Below are 23651 nucleotides of genomic sequence, written 5' to 3'. Positions count from 1 at the left end.
TCTCAAAACTAGTGATAGAGATGTAGCCGTGTTAGTCTGGTGTAGCTGAAACAAAATACAGGACTATGTATTGTCCTGTATTTTGTCTCAAAACTAGGCAGAGACAAACTACTGAAAGAAAAATCTCAGAACTCTGCAAAGTCTCCTCAGGACATTGACAGATATGATAAGATTGTAAAGGGAGTACTATGCATAATTTGTTTTCTATGTCCAAAAGAAAATCTGGTTTTGTTTAAATCATGGTTCATAGTCATGCTGGAAAGACATAAAGGAGTGGGGTTCTGCAGGGATCGGTTCTGGCTTCTCTGAAGCATCCATAGAGCTTTTGGGGTTATTGGTTGTGGGGGTCTTATCTAAGGATGGAATGCAGCTCTCTCTAGATGTGGTGGTCTGCAGTTCCACATCAGAGCAATTGTGGGTCTCCATTGTCTTCTGGTACATCTGCTGCTTTGGCTTTCATGCAGCACTGCTGCAGGTTCTTCTCCATGTCCCAAGCAATCTGATGTTGGCATTTCAATGGCAGAATCAGAGCTGTGCCTGCACAGCCTCTTATCCCCACAGGCCCAGGAGATCCAACATCTCCTCCAACATCTCCTTCATAGTCCATGAAATAGCACTGTAACTAGATACGCCTCACCCCCACAGGTGCCTCTTGCTGGTCACTCGGGAATTAGCTTTACAACCTTGGAGGACCCCCTTTCGGTCAGTGTCTTACCCCGTTACCTATTTTTTTTCTCCTCCACAGTCTGGGTCCTTCCCCTCTGGGAACCCTCAATGCCCATCGTGCTTCAGTGGCTCACTGCCAGTCATCAGCTAGTCCCTTACCTCAGGGGCAAACTGCAGTCTGAAATGGCCACTCATCATTGGCAACGGGGTGTGGACCTGCTGCCTTTGCCCACCCTGGCTGGCTCTCTGCAGCTCTAGTAGCCTCAGGCTTTGTTTCAGGCCCTGCAGCCTGGGAATTTGCCTGAACAGAGCTTCCCAAGCTCTGCCTGCCTTTCCCCAGTCCTGCCTTAAGTCAGGAAACCTCTACTTCCCTGGCAGCTAGGTCCCGCCTAGTCCCCAGCTAGAGCAAGAGTGAAGTCTGAGTCTCCTACCCTCCAGGAGCCTTTATTTATACTCCTCCTCCCTCCCCCCCTCCTGTCCCAGCTGGGCCCTAATTAGCAAGTACCTGCTTCAGCTGTGGGGCTTTCCTCTCACAGCCCTCTCCCAGAGCTAGGTTTTACCCTTAAAGGGCCAGTGTTGGGCTGATGCCCTGTCACAAGCATGTTTGTAGTATGGCACTCACCTGGTCAGTAGGGTACTTACCAGATGAGCTCTCCAAGCTGGGCAAACAGGAAATGCAATTTCAAAATGATGTGGGGTTTTAGAGGACAGGGGCAGCTTCCTGGGTACCTGGCTTCTGGGCAGTGAAGTTCAAAATGGTGATCAAAGTGGTCACGGTGGGACACTTCCTGGAAACCACTAAAGTTGCAGTAAGTAATGCAATGTCTATATTGACAGTATGTTGATGTAATTACTTCAACCTAAACCTTAAGCTTCTGTTGGAGGTGGAGTTATTAAACTGGCATTGTGGATTATTTACATCTAATACCAAAATTTTATTGTACTTACATAGTTAGGTCAGTGTAAGTGCTTTTTGCTGATCTAACTCTGTAGCGTAGACCAAACCTATCTTTGTGCAGGGAGACGGGTGTTCCTACACCAAGGCTTCGTCATTTTCGTGATCGGGACTTTTTTGCGGAAAAGACTACTGTGCTGTCTACACTGGCCCTTTTCCGGAACAGTTTTTCCGGAAAAGGACTTTTGCACGAATGGGAGCAGCATAGTTTTTCTGGAAAAACAATGACGATTTTACATTAGATCATCATTGCTTTTCTGGAAAAGCAAGCGGCTAGTGTAGACAGCTCGCAGCTTATTCCAGAAAAGCGGCTGCTTTTCCAGAATAAGTGGCCCAGTGTAGACACAGCCCAAGAGAAAAAGCCCTTCTGTAAATGTAGATAGTGTCTACACTGCAGGGTATGCTGCCATAGCTATACTGCCATAATAATATTGGTGTAGTCTCCTCACTGTAAACAGAACCTGACAATGTAGCTATAGAAGCAGAGGCTGGAAGAGTTGAGAGAGATGAATTCCTCATTACAACAAAATGGGCAGAGCATCACAGCCATGAGGCTCCACAGAAACAATGGTCACTCTTCAGGTGCCCTCCTTTGGGTCCTTTTATCTGGTTGAAAGGAAATCGCACAGGGAAAGAAAGCTCTTAGGACACTTTGGGTGCGTCTATACTGCACCCATAGCTCGAAATAAGCTATGCAATTTGAGATACATAAATTGCATAGCTTACTTTGAGTCAATTTCAAAATAGCTTATATCTTAATTTGGTGCTGTCTACACAGTGCAAAATTTTGAAATAACCCACTATTCTGAAATGTCCCTCAGTCCTAGTAGAATGAGATTTACAGGGATGTTGAAAGTGAGCCCATTATATTTCAAAATAACAGGCTTGCTGTTAAGACGTGGGATAGCTATCCCGAAATAGCGCTGCAGAGTGGACGTAGCCATACATGGAAGTAAGATTGATTGGGGCTGCTAATGTGAAAATACTCTGACAGAAAAATGCTATGTAAATTAGTTATACATGTATCATTTGTAATGTTTCTTTTTTCTGTTTGGGAGGAGTCATACAGGATATTACCATTTTTTAATACTACTGAGAGGATGGGCAGAGCTGAGATTGGGGGAGGGGAATGTTGTAATCGTGGAGGCTGACTGGTTCCCAGCAAAGTATGTTTCTGATCTATGGGTAATCACAACTTTGTTAAAGTTGACAGGCATGTTAGTCTGAATAGGCGGTTGTGAAATGAGGAAACAATTCAATACCTGCCTGTTTACTTCATAGAGGAAACAACCAAAGCCACCACCCAATGCTTATACTGAATGCAAACACAGGGGCTGGGAATTGATTTGTTTGCAGCTGTCTGTATATGGGTGGGTACAAAAAGAACCAGAGAGCAGATATCAATAGTAGAAAACCTGGAGACAGCAAGTACATGACTTAAGAGAGCTTTTTGGGAGGAGTGCAAATTGGAAATGGAGGTCTGGAATTGTAAAGAAGGAAGCGGTCTTCTGTTGTCTGTGCCTACTGTGTTAAGGGAAATGGGACTTGATGTACTTTCTTTATAAACAAAAAGGATTTCTCTAAAGAAATACTGGACTCTATCATCCATTCTACCTCCTAATGGAGACAATCTTTATGACACTAAAAATATGTATATTGGACAGACAGGACAGTCCCTACAAGAAAGAATCAATGGACATAAATCAGATATACGTAAAGGGAACATACACAAACCTGTTGGACAGCACTTCAATCTACCTAATCACTCTTTAAAAGATCTCCAGGTGACTGTCTTGTCACAAACAAACTCTACCAGCCAGATACACAGAAAAGTGCTGGAATTACAGTTCATCTGCAAGTTCAATTCTCATGCTAATGGCTTCATTAGGGATGAAGGGTGGCTGGGCCATTACCAACCTAACATTCAATGAAGGTGCAAATCGCTCTTTGTGTAGATTCCCAATGGTATCAGCAGTTATGGATTGTCTCTGTCCTGGAGTGTTGCTGGGCAATGTAGCAATGTGCAGTTCCCCACACAGGACAATTTTTCACATCACAATATAATTAATTGTAACTGCCAAACCTGAATACGATTAAATGAGACATCTAAAGAGTATGGGCATTAAACAAATTCTGTCTGAAGCCAGTCTGGGCTGCCTAGATTTGGGTCATCTAAATTATTAAAGAAGTCAGGGAAAGAGAAGGCTTTGGAACATTTTAGTGTTAGGACTCTCTTAACACAGGAAACACTTCATTTCATAAAGTCTCTCTGCAGTGAGCATCAAAATAATTTGAGTTTCCCTTCCAGACATGTTAAAAGGGCCAGAAATCTATAGTTTACAGGAGAAAAATGGCGATTTTAGCAGATTTGGTATTGCTTTTTGGACCTCAATCCATGAAGAATTGGGAAGAATTGAGAATTTTCTAGCTTCCTGGACAATTCATCTTGGGCATGGATAGCTAATTTGGTTGTATGGATAACTAAGTGTACCATCCACGCTTTGCATGTAAGTTCAGGTACATTATATCAAGTTGTAATGAAGTCCCAATTTTTCTTCAGACTATTCTCTGAAATAAACAGAAGTGGCCTATTACTTTTGATATCCTGTGCCTGTATATTCTTTGGGCCCAATTCATCATAGCACTATTCCTATTTTCATACTGTTGAAACATCACTGACATCAATACTTACTTCAGTATTAGGTCAGCGTAATGTAACAAAACTCTCCATCTATAGGTTTCATTCCAGATAAAACCTGTGCCATATTAATGGCATTAAAGTATCACGCTAAAATACAAGTGACGTACATATGGGAACAACCTAAGGAACTTTTTTATGTCAAAGATACGGAAATATCATTCTAAAGTGACACGCTTGATCTCCAAAAGTACGTGGTCCACAATAGTTGATCTATAAATTAAATACATATGTAGTTACAGTTGATAGTGATGCCATCTGCTTTCTTTCAGGCTAAATGGAAGGGGCAATTCTGTGTGGGTGTGAGAATGCACTACAGAAAACAAGGAAGAGGCCTTGTTTATACCAACAACCAAGCATTCTTTAACAAGTAGGTCATCTTTGTTTTGTTAATAAAATTACCTTTTAAAAGACTATCGTCTAAATTCCTGTGTCATAAAAGCAGGAGGTTCAGTGTGCATGTGCCTGATACTGAAGGTCCACGATTAAGAAATTACAGTTTCTTAAACAGGCTTAAAGAACTTGGTGTTATCCCACAGAAAGAAGTTCCTACGTTCTTCTTCCTGGATGTCAAGGGGTTTTTGCATCTGGGTGGTGGCAACATACCACTCAAGGTCATGATCTAGGAAAGGTTTTTGGTTTTTTTTTTAAACCAGGGTAAAAAAAGTGGCAGAGTACTTTTAAGGTTTCTTGGGTTTCCCCATTGTTTGCCAGGGTGTGGAAAATGCCCTTAAACTGTAATATACCAGTAGTTATACACATTTCTTCTTTACATGGGTCAATCACCACCTTATGCTTTGAAGAATGAAATGTGATTATTTTTGTAACTATTAGCCAAGCTATTTTAAATGTAATGTCTGCATGTAAACATCATATTCTATGTTTTTATTAAACAATTAATCAGTAGTAAACCTGTTGCAAGATAGAAAAGCAGAGGAAGATCAGCTATAATGATCTCTTTGCTGCAAGAGCAACATCTGAGACATACTGATATTTCTACCCTCTCTCCTCTTCACTGGTACAGAGAGAGGTTGGAGGTCGCCTCCCACCATCCTCAGCTATTTTTTTCTTTTCCCTGTACATTTCTTTTCAAGATTTTTTTTTTAAATTTTCCTCCTTTTAGTAATATTGCAGATATTTGGGATTTAAATGATCTTGGTAAACTGCTTTAACATTTTTATTTTAAAAAAGACTATCATTTCTCACTTTTAAACTGCTGGCTTTTTGGAAGGGTAATTATTTATTTAACTCCCAATTTTGTTAAAAGTTAAGAGATTAAGTTGCCTGCCAGCAACAGGAATGGAGTAAACCAGTAATGAAATTTAAATTTGAATCTTACAAGCTTCAAATTGATTATTTCTCCTCTAATATATTACAAACAAAAATTAATTTAATTTCAGCAGAAATAGACAGACTTGACTATAAGTGACCTTATTATGCTATACTCTTCAGGGAGCTTGTCAACAGCTGTCTGATAAACAACTCTGATGTTTACAGTGAAAAGCAAGATCAAAGACACCTTTTGTGTCTTTCCTTATCCCCCCCCCCCAAAAAAAGCATGAGAATCCAGATTGTTGAGGTGTTTTTTGCAACAAACTCTGCTGCTAGTAGAGCTGATAAGAGAAGCCCTGAATATTTTTGCAGGTCGAGCAACCCATTTCCTCCCACTCCACCCAGTATTCATTGTCCCACTCCACCCAGTATTCACTGTTCTCCTAATGACTATTACTGTAATTGTATTCTTTAGAGTCTTTTTGTTTCCAAGGGAAAATCGCCCTACAAAAACTGTAGAGAGGGGGTATGTCTACACTACAATGTTAGTTTGAACTAACGGACGTTAGTTCGAACTAACATTCATAGGTGCTACACTAGCGCTCCGCTAGTTCGAATTTTAATCGAACTAGCGGAGCGCTTAGTTCGAACAAGGAAAACCTCATTTTACAAGGATTAAGCCTAGTTCGAACTTACTAGTTCGAATTAAGGGGTGTGTAGCCCCTTAATTCGAACTAGTGGAAGGCTAGCCCTCCCCAGGTTTCCCTGGTGGCCACTCTGGCCAACACCAGGGAAACTCTATTGCCCCCCTCCCGGCCCCGGACCCCTTAAAGGGCCACGGGCTGGCTACGGTGCCCGTGCCAGGTGCAAGCCTGCCAGCACCCAGCCAGCAGACCCTGCACCTGGCACGGCACAGAGCCACCCACCCGATGTCCCCCAGCCCACTCCCTCTTCCCGGGACCAGGCTGGCGGCTCCCAGGAGCTTGCCCGGGACCGCAAGAGGCGGGCACCTTCCTGGGCTAGTGCGGACATCGTGGACCTCGTCCACGATCTCCGCACTAGGCAAAGGAAAGTGGCCGGCTAGGGCAGGAGAGCTGCCAGCCTGGACACCCAGGAGCAGGTGTGCATGAAAATCAAGGGGGTCCACTGAGACCCCCGACCCTGAGCCCTGAGCTTACAATGGCCGTCCTGGGTCAGACCAAAGGTCCATCTAGCCCAGTAGCCTGTCTGCCGACAGTGGCCAACCCTAGGGACCCTGGAGGAGATGGACCGAAGACAGTGACCAAGCCATTTGTCTCGTGCCATCCCTCTCCAGTCTTCCACAAACTTTGGGCAGGGACACCACTCCTACCCCCTGGCTAAGACTACTCCATGGACCCAACCTCCATGACTTGATCTCACTTCCCTTTAAACTCTGTTCTAGTTGTAGCCTTCACAGCCTCCTGCAGCAAGGAGTTCCACAGGTTAACTATTTGCTTTGTCAAGAACAACTTTCTCTTACTAGTTTCAAGCCTGCTACCCATTCCTTTCCTTTGGTGTCCTCTAGTCCTTCTTTAGGGGAACTCATGAAGAACTTTTCTGTGTGCACCCTCTCCACCCAACCCCTGCTTTTAGAGACCTCTATCCTGTCCCCACTCCATCTCTTTTCTAAGCTGAACAGTCCCAGTCTCTGTAGCCTCTCTTCATCTGGGACCTGTTCCCAACCCCTGATCATGTTAGTTGCCCTCCCCTCTCCCAGCCTTTCTCTTCCCCTCTCCCACCTCCTTTTCCCAGTCTCCCCCAGTTTTGTTCAATAAAGACAGAGTCAATGTTGGAAGAAACGTTATCTTTATTTTGTACATCAGGAAGGGGGCCTAGGGAGGGGTAAGTGGAAGGAGGTGAGGGAGGAATGGGGTACGAGCCCCCAATGGGGAGGACTGGGCTGGCTCTGCGGGCTTCTGGGGGTGGAAGCTCTCCTGCAGCCCCCCAATTGCCCCCTCTCCCCAGATGGCAGCCTGCGGCAAGTGCAGCTGGTCTGATGGCCGAGTGCTGTGATGCGCCCAGTGTGGGCACTCCGGGCACTCCAAGCCAGGACTGGTTTTCAAGCAGGGCACCCCTGAGAACTGTCTGTCCGGGGTGGGGGTCGGGTCCCTTTAAGCGCAGCCCTTGGCTACCCTGAGACAGCAGCTCCACGCTCTAAGTCCTCCTCTGATGCCCTGCCGGCACTGCTTCCGGCCATCCTTAAGCCCTGTTCAGGGTCCACTCAATGTGGACATGCTAGTTCGAATTAGCAAAACGCTAATTCGAACTAGTTTTTAGTTCTAGACGCGTTAGTTCGAATTAGCTTAGTTCGAATTAACTAATTCGAACTAAGTTAGTTCGAACTAACTCTGTAGTGTAGACATACCCGGAGAGAGCATGTTTCAGAAAATTACAGCACTGTGAAGTACTACTAGTGTAAATTTGGCCTTAAACACAGCAGCTCAGATCCTTAACAGATCCTCCAGTTGCTTACCTCTATTGACCTCATGACATTGCATAACTGAGAACCGACTGTTGTAAATCCACATGAACCCTACTGAAAATAGTAATAGGGACTTTAGATTTGTTGTGCAACTGAGAGCAGAAAACGGTCAAGTGTATATCTCCAGAAGTTGTGAATGTTGCATAGCTTCCTATCTACATTTTACTTGAGCAACAGTGCCCAATCCATACAGCTGGGACATAAGCCAGGTCCTAGTGGAGCCATTTAAAAGACTTCTATCAGCTCCAATGGGATTTGGATTGGATCATGATCTTGTTGCAAACACTAACACAAAGTAATAGACCAGGATGGGATTCTGTTCAAAAAACAAAGGCACCATATTTCATTAACCCCCCATAGAACCTATAACAATTATAATACCATCAAATATAATAAGAGTGATCTAAAAGTAATAGAGGAGAATCTGGACGTATGGACTGCAGGTATAAGAGGCAGGGGAAGGCAATGCCTTCCCAAATTGCCCAGCTGGCCTCACTCACACTTTTGCCCTGGTTCCCCCATTCAACATGCCGTCTGCCCTTCTGAGGCTGGGGTGGGAACTGCGCACTGCCTGCTTCAGGGGAGGCAGTGTTAGCCTGTTCCTACAGGGGAGAGGGGCTTGGCTTCCTAGAGTCACCCACCACCCATGTCTGGAATAGAGACTAGCAAGATTTTTAAAATTGTGAACAGGCTATATATTTTAAAAGGCTTCTAAAATGGAAGAGCCCCATAGAAAGAGATCTTGACTGTGGATGCCCATTGTGTGTTTCCAGCTTTTTCATATTTGTAATGCTGCATGTTTAATTATATTTCAGATAACAGATCACTATGTAAATTAAAGCACTGCATTCCATGTTAAGCAAGTAAAAATGCATGTTGCATATTTTATGCTAATTTTATATGATACTATTATGTGTGTGATAGAGCAGAGAAATGGCACAATAGCAGGGAAAGAGTTAGAGAGACTTTGGACCCAGCAATTCCTGTTCCATTTTACCTGCAGCCAATGCCAGGCCAGAAGAAGGAAGAAAATGTGAGAACCTGGTTCAGTTCAGGACTGACTGACAAAGAGGCATGAGGTAGCAGTAGTGCCGATGTCTGAGTAGGAACACAAGGAGGGCACCCGCCAACTGACTGTTCCCCCACGACTCCTCCCTGTACCACCCCTAGTCCAGGAGAGGGCCCACCTCTTCCCACCCCCATTCCACTCCTTCCCTTGTGCCTGCATCCCTAGCCCACCCCTCCATCTTTTCAAGTAATGCAGCCCAGGGTAGTAGCGAGGGGGTTGGTGCAGGCAGCAAGGTCAAGGCCCTGTCCCCTCCCCCACACTTACCAGTGGCAGCAGGAAGCACTGAGACTCAGACTCAGTCTTCTCCAATCTCCCCCCCACCACCAGGTTGTTCTTTTTCCCCCACCACTATGTGTGTGAGGAATGGTTCCACTTCTTTCCCCAAAACGCTTCCCCTGAGCAGTGCGTTTGGGAGCCAAGGGAACAGACAAGACTGGGCCAGTTTGCTCCTCTTAGCACCATCACTGGTGAGTACGGGGATGGCCCTGACCCCTGTTGCTGGCCCCAGGCACCCTGCTCCAGGACAGCCCTGAGCCCTGTGGATCCCACAAAAGTGCAGAGTCTTGGGCAGTTGCCCTTGCCCCTCTGCCCCATGGCACTTGAGGAGAGGCATGAGACTCTTTGTGCACACTCCCACCACCACCAGGCTTCACCCCTGGGTAGTGCCATCTCTCTACATGAGAGAAATACAAGTGGAGGCTAGAAGGTTCCTGACCTGAGGAAACAGGCACTTCTGCGAGGAAGTCAGGTGTGCTAGCTGCTAGCCAGCTTGGTCTCCAAGTATGCTGTTACACTGTGGCTTCAAGTTTTGGAAGATACAATTGTAGATCACATTACTCACATAAAATTAGCTTAAAGATAAAATTGGTGTTAAAGATTTCTAAATTAAGATTGATAAATTAGTGACATGCATTGGCTATCACCTCAGTCTTTTCAAATAAGCAGAGGTATACTATCGGGGCTGACAGATTTTTCCTCAATACACATTTTCATTGCTGTGATAATTTAAAAAGGGAGTTATGAAAACATCTGCAGCATAATTATCTAGTCAGTGTTATTATAGCATCATAACCAGGCTACCACTTGTAATGAGCAATTACAATTTGATGCATTTTAAAGAAATGTACAGATATAGTGTAGCTATAATGTAGATATAGTGAAATAACTATTTCTGCCTCAGGTAGTACCTAAATACCTGTACTATGCTTGGAGAGTAACAAACAAAGGGGTCCCATAATTAATTCCTTATGTGCAGAATTCAATGGCGTGGGAGGGAAAACACTCTTTATAGATAATCTTTTCCTGACTTTTTTTAAAATGTAGATTTTTGTGTTTCATGCATTTAGAGAGATTGATACAGCTATTTAAAATAACCCTATAGATTTTTTTTTCAGCATAATGGAAATTAAACTGAATCCTGAAACATGTACTGGCTGTTTAGAGAGAATCTAGGGCACAAGAATATGTAGACTAAGTTTCATCTAGTGACAGTTTTTTCCTCAGCTACAGGAGATTTCTTTTCATGTGTCTAATACTGAGCATTAAAATTTTGTTTTCTTCATTGAGAGAAATAGGAAAACTTTTTAAATTATTCCCCAAAATATTGGCTATTAAGGAAACTGTAAGGCCCTATCCTGCAAAAAGAAGAGTGCCTCCTGAGAAATGCCAAATCTCCCTCATCTCCGACTGATTTCAAATAAATGTATAACATTTAAAAAAAAGACTACCTATCCTATGCCATATTCAACAATGGCAATTTCTCTATACAATAAAGTTTAATGTTAGTTTAATTGCTACTTTTAGTTGAACCAATACACTGCATGTTAAACATTTTCAAAGTTTTTAAAACTGAAAAGAGGTGTTTTGGAATATAAGAACATAAAAACGGCCATACTGGGTCAGACCAAAGGTCCATCTAGCCCAGTATCCTGTCTGCCCACAGTGGGAGGTATCAGAACAGGTAATCCTCACGTGATTCCTCTCCTGTCATCCATTTCGAGACAAACAGAGGCTAGGGACACCATTCCTACCCATCCTGGCTAACAGCCATTGATGGACCAATCCTCCATTAATTTATCTAGCTCTTTTTTGAACTCTGTTAAAGTCTTGGTCTTCATAACATCCTCTGGCAAGGAGTTCCACAGGTTGACTGTGCGCTGAGTGAAGAAAAACTTCCTTTTGTTTGTTTTAAACCTGCTGCCTATTAATTTCATTTGGTGACCCCTATTTATGGGAACAAATAGATTACTTTTCCTTATTCACTTTTTCCACACTAGTCATGATTTTATAGACCTCTATCATATTTTCCTCTTAGTCTTTAAGTTGTAAAAGTCAAGACTCTATGCTGAAAAGTCAAGTCTTGTTAATCTCTCTTCATAGGTGACCCATTCCAAACTCCTAATCATTTTTTGCCCTTTTCTGAACCTTTTCCAATGCCAATATATCTTTTTTGGGATAAGGTGACTACATCTGTATGCAGTATTCAAGATGTGGGTGTACCATGGTTTTATATAGAGGTAATAAGATATTCTCTGTCTTATTCTCTATCCCTTTTTAATGATTCCTAACATTCTATTTGCTTTTTTGACTGCCGCTGCACATTGAGTGGATGTTTTCAGAGAACTATCCACAATGACTCCAAGATCTCTCTCTTGAGTAGTTGTAGCTAAATTAGTCCCATCATATTGTATGTATAGTTGGGATTATTTTTTCCAGTGTGCCTTACTTTACATAATATATAATAAATTGTGATCTGTTATATTTATAAGACACTGACAAGAAATGTGAGGAACATTTAAAATCTCTCTTAACTGTCTATGCATCTATAGCTCTCTTGTTATGGTATCATCTGTGTACTTAACAAAATCACCACCATAGTGGAGTATACAATTTGTATTTCTCCTTCATGTTTATCTTCTTCCCTTCTCACTATGGGTACACATATAAACACAGACAGGATGAGAGACTAAGCTAAGATTGTGACAAATATGACGAAAGGAATCATAATAAAACCACTTAAAGCATTTTGATTCTCTGCTGAGATGATGGAAGATTGTAAATATGATATTTTCTCTAGTGAACTGTTATATTTTGCTGTATGAAAGCCATCTTTTGACAGCCAAAACATCAGTAGTAAATATTTTAAAATGTCGCATCTATGTAGGTGAAGCAGCTTCCTCTTTGCACTATTTTCTAGTATTGCTGTATTCATGCAGGGTTATGCTCATTTTTAAAAAGCTACACACTAAAAAAGAAGAAATACTTAAAAGGAGAATGAGCAGGAGGAAAGGGGTTACAAGAGAGCTGAACTGTTACTGCTTTAGTGACTATTATACTAGGCAACAAAAGGATCATCATCCTGAGTGGACAACTAGACTCTCTAAATGTCATAAAAATTACGCCACCTCCTTCTGTCTGGTATTGATCCCTAAATGCAAGTAAACATCTTTTATTTATTTGATTTTCTATTAGCTTTACACACAATTAACGGGTGCTCATATGACAGGAAAAAGTTAAGGTTTATTGTTCCTATGTAATAAATTTGAGTCACAATTTAAGATATGTAGAAAAAATATAATTAGGGAGATTTTAAATTTTTTTCCGTCTTCTCTGAATGCCATGGAAACATGTTTAATGCCAGTTGTTAAAATGTTCATAACTACAGTGATTCACCTAAACTTACAATAATGACTAAACATATTTTGAATATTTAATGGGAACTGATTGGTAACCATTAAAAGATACATATTGCTTGTTAAAATCAGGCTTTAACATTATAAAAATGAATTGTGCAGGTTAATACATTTTTTGTTGATGGATGCCTATTACATGTAGGCAAAAACATTATGGCCTATTGAAAGATGAGAATTTCATAGCTATAATTTAAACTGACCTGTTGGCTTTATATGCTCCCATATATTTTAAAACTTGCCTTAAATACAAATACCCTTGTGGTCCCGCCACCCGTGTACTCCGGGGCGAGAAAAGCTGCTCCGCGTCTCCCTGGTCTGCAGACCAGGAAGATGCGGAGCAAAGCCGCGGAGGGGCCCCGCTGCCCGAGCCCCTCCGCGGCTTTGCGAAGCCTCGGGGGAAGCCGGCAGCAGGGCAGCCCAGGCGCGCCGCGGCTGTCCCGCTGCCATCGTCCTCAGAGGCTTTGCTCCCGGTGTCCCTGGTCTGCTGGAGACGGTCCCCAGCAGACCAGAGGCACCGGGAGCAAAGCCGCAGCCGTGGCGGAATCCCGCGCCTCTGAGGCTTTGCCAGAGCAAAGCCTCAGAAGCGCGGCACCCCGCCACGGCTGCGGCTTTGCTCCCCTGGTCTGCTGGGGACCGTCTCCAGCAGACCAGGGACACCGGGAGCAAAGCTGGGGAGGCGGAGGGGCGCTGGGGCCTCTTAAGGATGGGTAGTCTTATACGGCGAGTATAAGACGAAAACCTATCTTTTAATTAGAAAATTAGGGGGTCGTCTTATACGCCCAGCCGCCTTATACGCCGGAAAATACGGTACTATTCTGGAAGTTTTGCAAACATCATACAAACTCTGAATTCATAAATGCTACATTAGGAGAATTTTCCACATTAGCAGCCATCCAAATGCAACGCTCCATACAATTAGTATTTCCTATACTTTAATGAAAAAAGCGTAATATAGTTTTTCTCTGCTATTAACATTGGTTTGAACATCTTTTGTTAAATTGTTGAAAGCAAGGCATGTTTTCACAATAGGAAAAAGGGTAATGTGTCCTTTACAATATATCTGGGTAGGTGGTGAGCCAATAGGGAAAAAAATCAACTCTCACTTAAAACTACTAGACAACTTTATTTGCATGACAAATCTCTTTAATGCTCTATAACAAGGTTGCGCTCACCTCTCATGAGCACCCCCAGCCTAGCATGTGTGCCTGCACACTTGTTTGGGAGAGTTTTTGTTGACCCTGCCTTCCAGCCACGTCTGTCTGTGAAGTGTAAGCAAAGCAAACCCCTTTTGGGGTACAAGTCCAACAGGAGCCCGAGTGCCCTCTGTGATGTCTTGTCTATTTGTTCCTGATTGAGAATAGAGCAGTCGCCCAGGGATCCTTTCCTCGAGAAAATATCAACACCTTCTAGGGGATTCCTTGCTACAGGTCTCCAGCTGGCCCACTACAGGCATTGACTACATGGGCCTCTGAGGTGCTTCACTGTCCAGACCACTTTTTGCAGTGTCTAATAGGGTGCATGGAGGACCTGGATCTACCCATTACTCCAGGTCCTAGCACAGGGGCCTGCAGATAGCAGGTATTTGCTGTGACCTTTTGTCTAAGGGTACGTCTAGACTACATGCCTCTTTCGCCAGAGGCATGTAGATTAGACTACCAGGCATAGGAAAATGAAGCAGCGATTTAAATAATCGCCGCTTCATTTAAATTTACATGGCTGCCGCGCTGAGCCGATCAGCTGTTTGTCGGCTCAGCGCGGTAGTCTGGATGCGCGGGTGTCGACATCAAAGGCATTTGTCAACCACCCAGGTAAACCTCATCCCAGGAGGCATACCTGGGTGGTCGACAAATGCCTTTGATGTCGACACCCGCGCGTCCAGACTACCGCGCTGAGCCGACAAACAGCTGATCGGCTCAGCGTGGCAGCCATGTAAATTTAAATGAAGTGTCGATTATTTAAATTGCCGCTTCATTTTCCTATGCCTGGTAGCCTAATCTACATGCCTCTGATGACAGAGGCATGTAGTCTAGATGTACCCTAAGTCAGTGGTCACCAATCAGTAGATTGGGATCTACTAATAGATCTTGGAGCCTCTGACAGGGGATCCTGACTGGTTTGGCCAGGATGCTATCAAGCACTGCCACTTCTGTTGCCCCTCCAGACACTGTCATGCTTTTGGTGTGAGTGACTTTGCTCGGCTGTTTGAATTTTGATTCTGATTTCAGGTGATTTCAGTTTCAGTTACTGTGGCAGCTGGGACTGAGTGCCTGACCTTTGTTCCCTTGATTGCCTTTGATCAGCCTCCCCTGTGTGACTAATGGGGGGTTGGCCTGACCTAGGTGAGCAGGCTTTAAAAGCCAGAGGCAGAGTGACCAGGGGAGTGAAGCGGACAGGGGGCTGCAAACAGGAGAGTTTAAGAGGGAGTTTGACAGAGGAAGGCCTACAATGGTCAGGAAGACCTGCAACACCTGTGCCAGCACTGCTTCTGTCTCCTCCACCTGTGCCTGTAGTCAGACAGTGCACCTGAGCATGGATGCTTCTACCCAGATCCTGCTGTGATTTTGCAGGGACTGTGGCTTGCAATTCCCACTTACTGATATTTAGGCTGGGGGGACCATTCAATGTGAAAGGTGCCTGCTGGTGGAATCTCTCAGACAGCAGGTGGGAGAGCTACAGGAGGAGGTGGCTAGGTTGAGGAGCATCCGAATCCACAAGCAATTCCTGGACAGTATTCATGTGAAGACAGCTGAGGTAGCTGTCCCAGTACACAGGACTGCGGGCACACCGCTGGTGGAGGAGGATATGGCTCAGGGTGGTCACTGGCAGCTGGTTACTTCTGGTTGCAGACACTGCTCCACCCCTGCTCCGAACCCTCCCGCCGTGGTACTAGGAAACCGTTATGCTCTTCTTGATGCAGGAGATAAGGAATCACCCCCTACAGCAGAGGAGGAGAAGCCTCGTACCTCAAGGCTGGGAGATCTGCTGCCACCACTGTGAGGAGGAAACGTAGGGTAGTGGTGGTTGGAGACTCTCTTCTGACGGGGACGGAGGTGCCCATCTGTCGCCCTGATATGCATCTTGGGAGGTATGCTGCCTGCCAGAGGCCCGTATCCGAGACGTTACAGAGGCATTATTGAATACTACCCCAGGCTACTCATCCATGTGGGCACTAATGATACTGCAACGTGTGACACTGAGTGGATCAAGAGTGACTACAGGGCTCTGGTAGTATGGGTGAAGGAGTTTGGAGTGCAGGTGGTATTCTCTTCAGTCCTTCCTGTCAAAGGTAGGGCCCAAGGCAGAGACAGGTGCATCCTTGAGGTGAATGCCTGGCTGCGAAGATGGTGTCAGCAGGAGAGCTTTGGCTCCCTCGACCACAGGATGCTATTCCAGGAAGGACTGCTAAACAGGGATGGTATTCACTTTTCGAGGAGGGGGAAGACCCTATTTGGACATAGACTGGCTAACCTAGTGAGAAGGGCTTTAAACTAGGTTTGACAGGGACAGGTGACCAAAGCCCATGGGTAAGTGAAGAACATGGAAACCTGGGAGATGGTCAGAAATGGGAGGGAGTGTGGGCTATAGCAGAGAGAAAAGCGGGACAAGGCAGAATTGGGAGGCAAGATCAAATCAGTATCTTAGATGCCTATATACAAATGCGAGATGTATGGGTAATAAGCAGGAAGAACTGGAAGTGCTAATAAATAAATACAACTATGACATCGTTGGCATCACAGAGACTTGGTGGGATAATACACATGATTGGAATAATGGTATAGAAGGGTACAGCTTACTCAGGAAGGGCAGGCGGGGAAAAAAGGGAGGAGGTGTTGCCTTATATATTAAAAATGTACACTCTTGGACTGAGGTGGAGATGGACATAGAAGATGGATGTGTTGTTAAGAGTCTCTGGGTTAGGCTAAAAGGGGTAAAAAACAAGGGTGATGTCATGCTAGGGGGGGTCTACTACAGGCCACCTATCCAGGCGGAAAAGGTGAATGAGGCTTTTTTTAAACAACTAACAAAATCATCTAAAGCGCAGGATTTGGTGGTGATGGGGGAATTCAACTATCCAGATATATACTGGGAAACTAACAGAGTGGTACACAGACTATATAATAAGTTCTTGGACTGCACTGAAGACAACTTTTTATTTCAGAAGGCTGACAAAGCAACTATGGGGGAAGCTGTTTTAGTTTGATTTTAACAAACAGGGAGGAACTGGCTCAGAATTTGAAAGTGGAAGGCAGCTTGGGTGAAAGTGATCATGAAATCATAGAATTCATGATTCTAAGGAATGGTAGAAGGGAGAACAGTAAAATATAGACAATGGATTTCAGAAAGGCAGATTCTGATAAGTTCAGAAAGCTGGTAGGTAAGGTCCCATGAGAAGCAAGACTGAAGGGAAAAACAACTGAAGAGAGTTGGCAGTTTTTCAAAGGGACATTATTAAGGGCCCAAAAGCAAGCTATTCCGCTGAGTAGGAAAGATAGAAAATATGGCAAAAGACCGCCTTGGCTTAACCGGGAGATCCTGCATGATCTAAAAGTAAAAAGGAGTCATATAAAAAATGGAAACTAAGACAAATAACAAAGGATGAATATAGGCAAACAATACAGGAATGCAGGGGCAAGATTAGAAACACAAAGGCACAAAATGAGCTCAAACTAGCTACAGGCATAAAGGGAAACAAGAGGACATTTTATAAATATATTAGAGGCAAGAGGAAGACCAAGGACAGGGTAGGCCACTGCTCAGTGAGGAGGGAGAAACAGTAACAGGAAACTTGGAAATGGCAGAGATGCTTAATAACTACTTTGTTTCAGTCTTCACCGAGAAATCTGATGAAGGAATGCCTAACATAGTGAATGCTAGTGGGAAGGGGGTAGGTTTAGAAGATGAAATAAAAAAATAAGTTAAAAATCATGTAGAAAAGATGTCTGCAAGTCACTAGAGCCTGATAAAATGCATCCTAGAATACTCAAGGAGCTGACAGAGGAGGTATCTGAGCTTTTAGCTATCATTTTTGGAAAATCATGGAAGACAGGAGAGATTCCAGAAAACTGGAAAAGAGTAAATATAGTGCCCATCTATAAAAAGGGAAATAAGAACAACCCAGGAAACTACAGATCAGTCAGTTTAACTTTGGTGCCAGGAAAGATAATGGAGCAAGTAATTAAGGAAATTATCTGGATGATAATAAGGTTGATAAGGAACAGCCAGCATGGATTTGTAAAGAATAAATCATGTCAAACCAATCTGATAGCTTTCTTTGATAGGATAACGAGTCTTGTGGATAAGGGAGAAGCGGTGGACGTGGTATACCTAGACTTTAGTAAGGCGTTTGATACGGTCTCGCATTATATTCTATCAATAAACTAGGCAAATACAACTTACATGGGGCTGCTATAAGATGGGTGCATAACTGGCTGGATAACCATTCTCAGAGAGTAGTTATAATGGTTCTCAATCCTGCTGGAAAGGTATAACAAGTGGGGTTCTGCAGGGGTCTGTTTTGGGACCAGTTCTGTTCAATATCTTCATCAATGATTTAGATATCGGCATAGAGAGTATGCTTATTAAGTTTGCAGATGATACCAAGCTGGAAGGGGTTGGAACTGCTTCGGAGGATAGGGTCTTAATTCAAAATGATCTGGACAAATTGGAGAAATGGTCTCAGATAAACAGGATGAAGTTTAATAAGGACAAATGCAAAGAGCTCCACTTAGGAAGGAACAATCAGTTTCACATATACAGAATGGGAAGCAACTGTCTAGGAAGGAGTACGAGAGAAAGAGATCTAGGGGTTATAGTGGACTACAAGCTAACTGAGTCAAAAGTGTAACACTGTTGCAAAAAGAGCAGACATGATTCTAGGATGCATTAACAGGTGTGTTGTGAGCAAGACAAGAGAAGTCATTCTTCCGCTCTACTCTGTGCTGGTTAGGCCTCAGTTGGAGTACTGTGTCCAGTTCTGGGCCCCACATCTCAAGAAAAATGTGGAGAAATTGGAAAGTCCAGAGAAGAGCAACAAGAATGATTAAAGGTCTAGAGAACATGACCTATGAAGGAAGACTGAAAGAACTAGGCTAGTTTAGTGTGGAAAAGAGAAGATTGAGAGGAGACATGATACTGGTTTTCAGGTATCTAAAAGGGTGTCACAAGGAAGAGGGAGAAAAAATGTTCTTGGCTTCAGAGGATAGAACAAGAAGCAATGGGCTTAAATTGCAGAAAGGGAGGTTTAGGTTGGAGATTAGGAAAAACTTCCTATCTGTCAGGGTGGTTAAACACTGCAATAAACTGCCTAAGGAGGTTGTGGAATCTACATCTCTGGAGATATTTAAGAGTAGGTTAGATAAATGTCTATCAGGGATAGTCTAGACAGTACTGGGTCTTGCCATGAGGGCAGGGGATTGGACTCGATGACCTCTCGAGGTCCCTTGCAGTCCTAGGATTCTATGATTCTATGGTGCTCCTGCTCTCTGCCTTAGCGCTGCTCCCCTTGGAGCCTCCTGCTTGCTGTGCAGGGTGTGGGAGGGAGAAGTGGTGTGTGTACAGATGTTATGGTGTCCCTCCCTCCCCCCCACTCCTGTAACCTATCTCCACATAGAGAAAGGGGGACAGAGGGAGCTTGGCAATACAAATCTCTGTCATGCTCACACACTGTGGCTACGTCTACACTGGCATGATTTTCCGGAAATGCTTTTAACGGAAAAGTTTTCCGTTAAAAGCATTTTCGGAAAAGCGCGTCTAGATTGGCAGGACGCTTTTCCGGAAAAGCACTTTTTCCGGAAAAGTGTCCGTGGCCAATCTAGACGCACTTTTCCGCAAAAAAGCCCCGATCGTCATTTTCGCAATCGGGGCTTTTTTGTGGAAAACACTACTGTGCTGTCTACACTGTCCCTTTTCCGGAACAGTTTTCCGGAAAAAGACTTTTGCCTGAACGGGAGCAGCATAGTTTTTCCGGAAAAGCACTGATGATTTTACATGAGATCGTCAGTGCTATTCTGGAAATTCAAGTGGCCAGTGTAGACATCTGGAAAGTTTTTCCGGAAAAGCGGCTGATTTTCCGGAATAACTTGTCAGTGTAGACACAGCCTGTATGTCTCTCTGTCATTCTCACAAAAACATGGTCCTTCACTCTCATCTCCTAACCCAACACATACGTGGGAATAGGCTCCAGACACACAAGAACTTTGATTTGCCTATATCTTCCTAAGCATATCTGGCAATATCCCATTTTGTAACACAGTGAACTTCCAAGGTGCTAAGTCATATACTTACAGTTAAGCCCATGCTTAAGTGTTTTGCTGGATAGGGGATACTTTGCTTCACATATTTCTGGGTTGACTCTACAATGACATGTATTTCAATTTTATTTTACTATATTTTGTTTTCCGTTAAAAGCATTTGCGGAAAAGAGTGTCTAGATTGGCATGGACGCTTTTCCGCAAAACGGGTAGATGCTGTTTTGAGCAAGAAAGCCCCAATCGCCATTTTCGCGATCGGGGCTTTTTTGCGCAAAACAATACTGTGTTGTCTACACTGGCCCTCTTGCACAAAAGCATTTGCGCAAGAGGACTTTTGCCTGAACGTGAGCAGCATAGCATTTCCGCAAGAAGCAATGATTTCAGACAGTAGGATGTCAGTGTTCTTGCGGAAATTCAAGCGGCCAGTGTAGACAGCTGGCAAGTTTTTCCGCAAAAGCAGTTGCTTTTGTGGAAAAACTTGCCAGTCTAGACGCAGCCAGTGAGTTTTATTGATCCTATGAAGCTCAGGAACTGTGCTACATTGGCTCCCTGCTCTCTTGGGCCTAATCTATTGGCACCTTACCTATAAGTTACCTATTTACATACATACAAATGTGGAACATTCCTGTATAAATACTCCTCCCTGTCAAAGGAAAAAAATTGGTTTGTTATCTTTAGTTTCTCAGTGATGTATAAAGGCCGTCAGCAGCATAGTCTAGTGTTTAGAGTAAAGGTTGGGGCAATACCAGTCTGAGTTTTTGGCCCAGCACTGCTTCTGATTCAGTGTGAGACCTTGAGCAAATCACTTAATCTTGCCTAAGTTCTGCTAGAGCTGACTCACTGATGGAAAGAACAACAAGCTACCACATTTTTGTGAGAAATTCTGCTAGGCTTAGGGAGTTGTGTGGTGGGGATAAATTGGTGATGTCAGTTATTACGTCTCGACAGTGGGGGAGACTTCTAGGGTGGAGTCTGTGGAATAGATTGCTAGTGGACTGGCTATGTCAGAATAGGGGAGGGGGGACTGTCAAGTGTATGTGGGGGAAGTAAAACTTATATTGAACAGTTACTTTGCTGGGTTGATAGGTGTCTGATACTGGGGAATACTGGGTGCTAATTTTGAATGGACTGGCTTTACTGGAGAGGAAGTTATTGTGTCTGTTTACAGAGACTACAGAGGTGCCAATTTTTAATAGGATACTTTGTTCTGGTGGAGGAAATGACAGGTAGGAGGGATGTGAATGTGAATTTTAAAAAGAGGGCTTTGGCATGAGATATTTACAGAGGGATAAACTTGAAGTACAATTTTTAAGGCACCAGTGGAATCATTACGAGAAAGAGACGAATATGAACACTTTTTAAAGAAATAACATTCTATGGTAAAAAAACAACAACAAATGGTCTCGTAGCACTTTATAGACTAATGAAACATGTAGATGGCATCATGAGCTTTTGTGGGCACAGCCCACTTCTTCAGATGACTGGAGTTATGAGTTTGGGATATGAAAACTCTAAATAGGAGTGGGGAAGAAGAAGAAGAGAAAGAAAAAGGGAGGGGTGGGTGGGAGACAGAGTATCATTAAGTATCTGGAAATGGGTACTTAAACCTCAGCAGATAAAAATCCAAGTCAATAGATAGATAGATTCCTAAACCAGGAAGGATACCACGCAGGGAGCTGTTAGCATCTTCAGTGGTTATTAAGTAGGCAGAGTCCCCATCAGCCCATTATCACGATTGAGTCCATTAGTATGTGAACTGAATTTGTGGATAAACTGGGATTCCAGGGCTTCTCTGTGTATTTGGCTTCTAGAGCTGGTTTGTGACAAGACAGCTACTTGCAGGTTTGTCAGACTGTGGCTAGGCAAGCTGAAATGCTCACCAACAGGCTTCTGTATATTCCCTTTAACTCTAGGGGACTTATTGTGAGCTGAAGTTAGTAGGACCTATGTTATTAACAAGATGGCCTTGGCCTCACAGGAGAAATTGTTGTCAACTGATGGTAAATCAATGTGAGTTGGTGCATTTGGTAAGGAGATGGCTTTGCACAGCACCTGAGAAAATAAAGGAGGGGTTTCATAGGGTATCATGGCCCAGGGTGGCTGAACCCTCCTGCGTGGGTACAAATGAGATGATGACTTTGTGAAGCAGGGAACAAGAGGAGGTGGAGGCAGAAAGCTGGGGCATGGGTCTTCTCACAGTGGCCTTGCCTGGGGACTGGCGAAGATAACTAATGGGCTTGAGTTGCAGATGGTGTATTAGAGCGAGGGGAAGGGTTTAAACAGGGGAACGCGAGCTGGGGGAGGGAAGAACAAGGACAAGCGGCTGGTTTTAAGGGTGCCACACTGCGGTGGGAGGACTGATCAGTGCATGGTGCACAGTGGGGCTGGCTGTGGGTCCGCGCGGGAGCCGGGTTAGAAGGGGGCGGAGGTATCGGCGGGGTGGTGGGGGGACACGTGTGTGGGGGCAGCTGTTACGGGAGGAAGGGGAATCAAACCGGAGTGGCGGGTGTCAGCGCCGCTTTGCCGTAAGCAGGGCCATGGTCGCGGTCACCTCAGCACCCCCGCGAACGGTCCCGGGAAGCGCTTCCGAGGGGCGGAGGAAGCGGGAGGTCCCAGCGCCCTCTCCTGCAGCAGGCGCAGGCCAAGCCGGAGGTACCACCCCCCTTAAGCCGGTCCCGCCGAGAGTGACGCCTCCGAGAAGTGCGCAGGCGCAGCGGCTCCCAGCGCCTGTTGTATCCGGCCGGCGCCTTTTCTCCCCTCCCCCGAGCTGCTGCCCTGTGCCCTCCCCGTCTCCTGCGCGTCCGCCCGGCAGCGCCTCGGACCCCGGCTGCCCCATGAAGCGATGGCAGCGGCCAACTTCGGCAAGATCCAGATCGGGATCTATGTGGAGATCAAGCGCAGCGATGGTGAGCGAAGGGGAGGAGGCAGAGCGGCCGCAGCCCCCAGCCCCCGCCGCCGCCTCCTCTGCGAGGCAGGGGGCTGCGCGCGGGGCCCATTGTGCGCGCGGGGCCCGAGGAGGGGCCGGCCTGGGCCTGCTGTTTGCTGCGGTTGTTAGGGAGCGTTGGTGCCGTTTCCCGGGTGCGCCGGGTGGGAGGGGGGAGCTGCGCGAGGGACACGGGCGGCAGCCGCCGCCGCTGGAGACGGGGAGGCTGCTGCAATGCTGGGAGGAGGGGAGGGGCTGGTAAGGGGATGGAGGCTGTGGCTCGGGGAGCGGGGATGAGTTAGGGGAGGAAGGAGGATATGGGCTGGCTGGGGGGAAGGGAAGGCAGAAAGGAAAAAGCGGAAGGTCTGGTCCGGGGTGAGGCGGTAGATAACTGGAGGGAGGGGAGACGCACTGATTTGGGGTGGAGACCACAAAGAGGGAAGTTTGGGCTGGGGAAGGGTGAGAGATGGGTGGGGAGGAAGAGCAGAAGAGGCGATGATGGCTATTGTAATGTACGGCGATAACTTCGCAGTCACACTGAAACACAAGCTGTGGCTAGCTGCACTTACAGTACATGGCAATGGACACTCCCTCCCTCCATCATCTAACAGAAACCCTGATGC

At 45.0% G+C, this 23651-nt stretch overlaps 1 protein-coding gene across 4 annotated transcripts in view; it reads left to right on the top strand.

Annotated features, from left to right (window-relative positions):
- Positions 1–22572: 22572 nt before the first annotated feature.
- The window catches only part of KIF2A (kinesin family member 2A), a 97443-nt gene continuing 96364 nt past the window's right edge, over positions 22573–23651 (top strand). The window contains exon 1 of one of the 4 annotated variants that reach the window (XM_006134427.5): positions 22573–23011. In XM_006134427.5, the coding sequence (XP_006134489.2) occupies positions 22948–23011 (64 nt within the window). In that variant the 5' untranslated portion in view covers positions 22573–22947. The remainder of the gene's footprint in view (positions 23012–23651) is intronic. The other 3 variants (XM_006134428.5, XM_006134429.5, XM_006134430.5) reach the window with 3 other exon arrangements.

The sequence above is a fragment of the Pelodiscus sinensis genome, chromosome 6 (assembly GCF_052426305.1).
Source record: "Pelodiscus sinensis isolate ZL-2025 chromosome 6, ASM5242630v1, whole genome shotgun sequence".
Taxonomy (NCBI): Eukaryota; Metazoa; Chordata; order Testudines; family Trionychidae; genus Pelodiscus; species Pelodiscus sinensis.
Note: the sequence above shows the minus strand (reverse complement) of the source record. Positions and strands in the feature narration are given on the sequence as shown.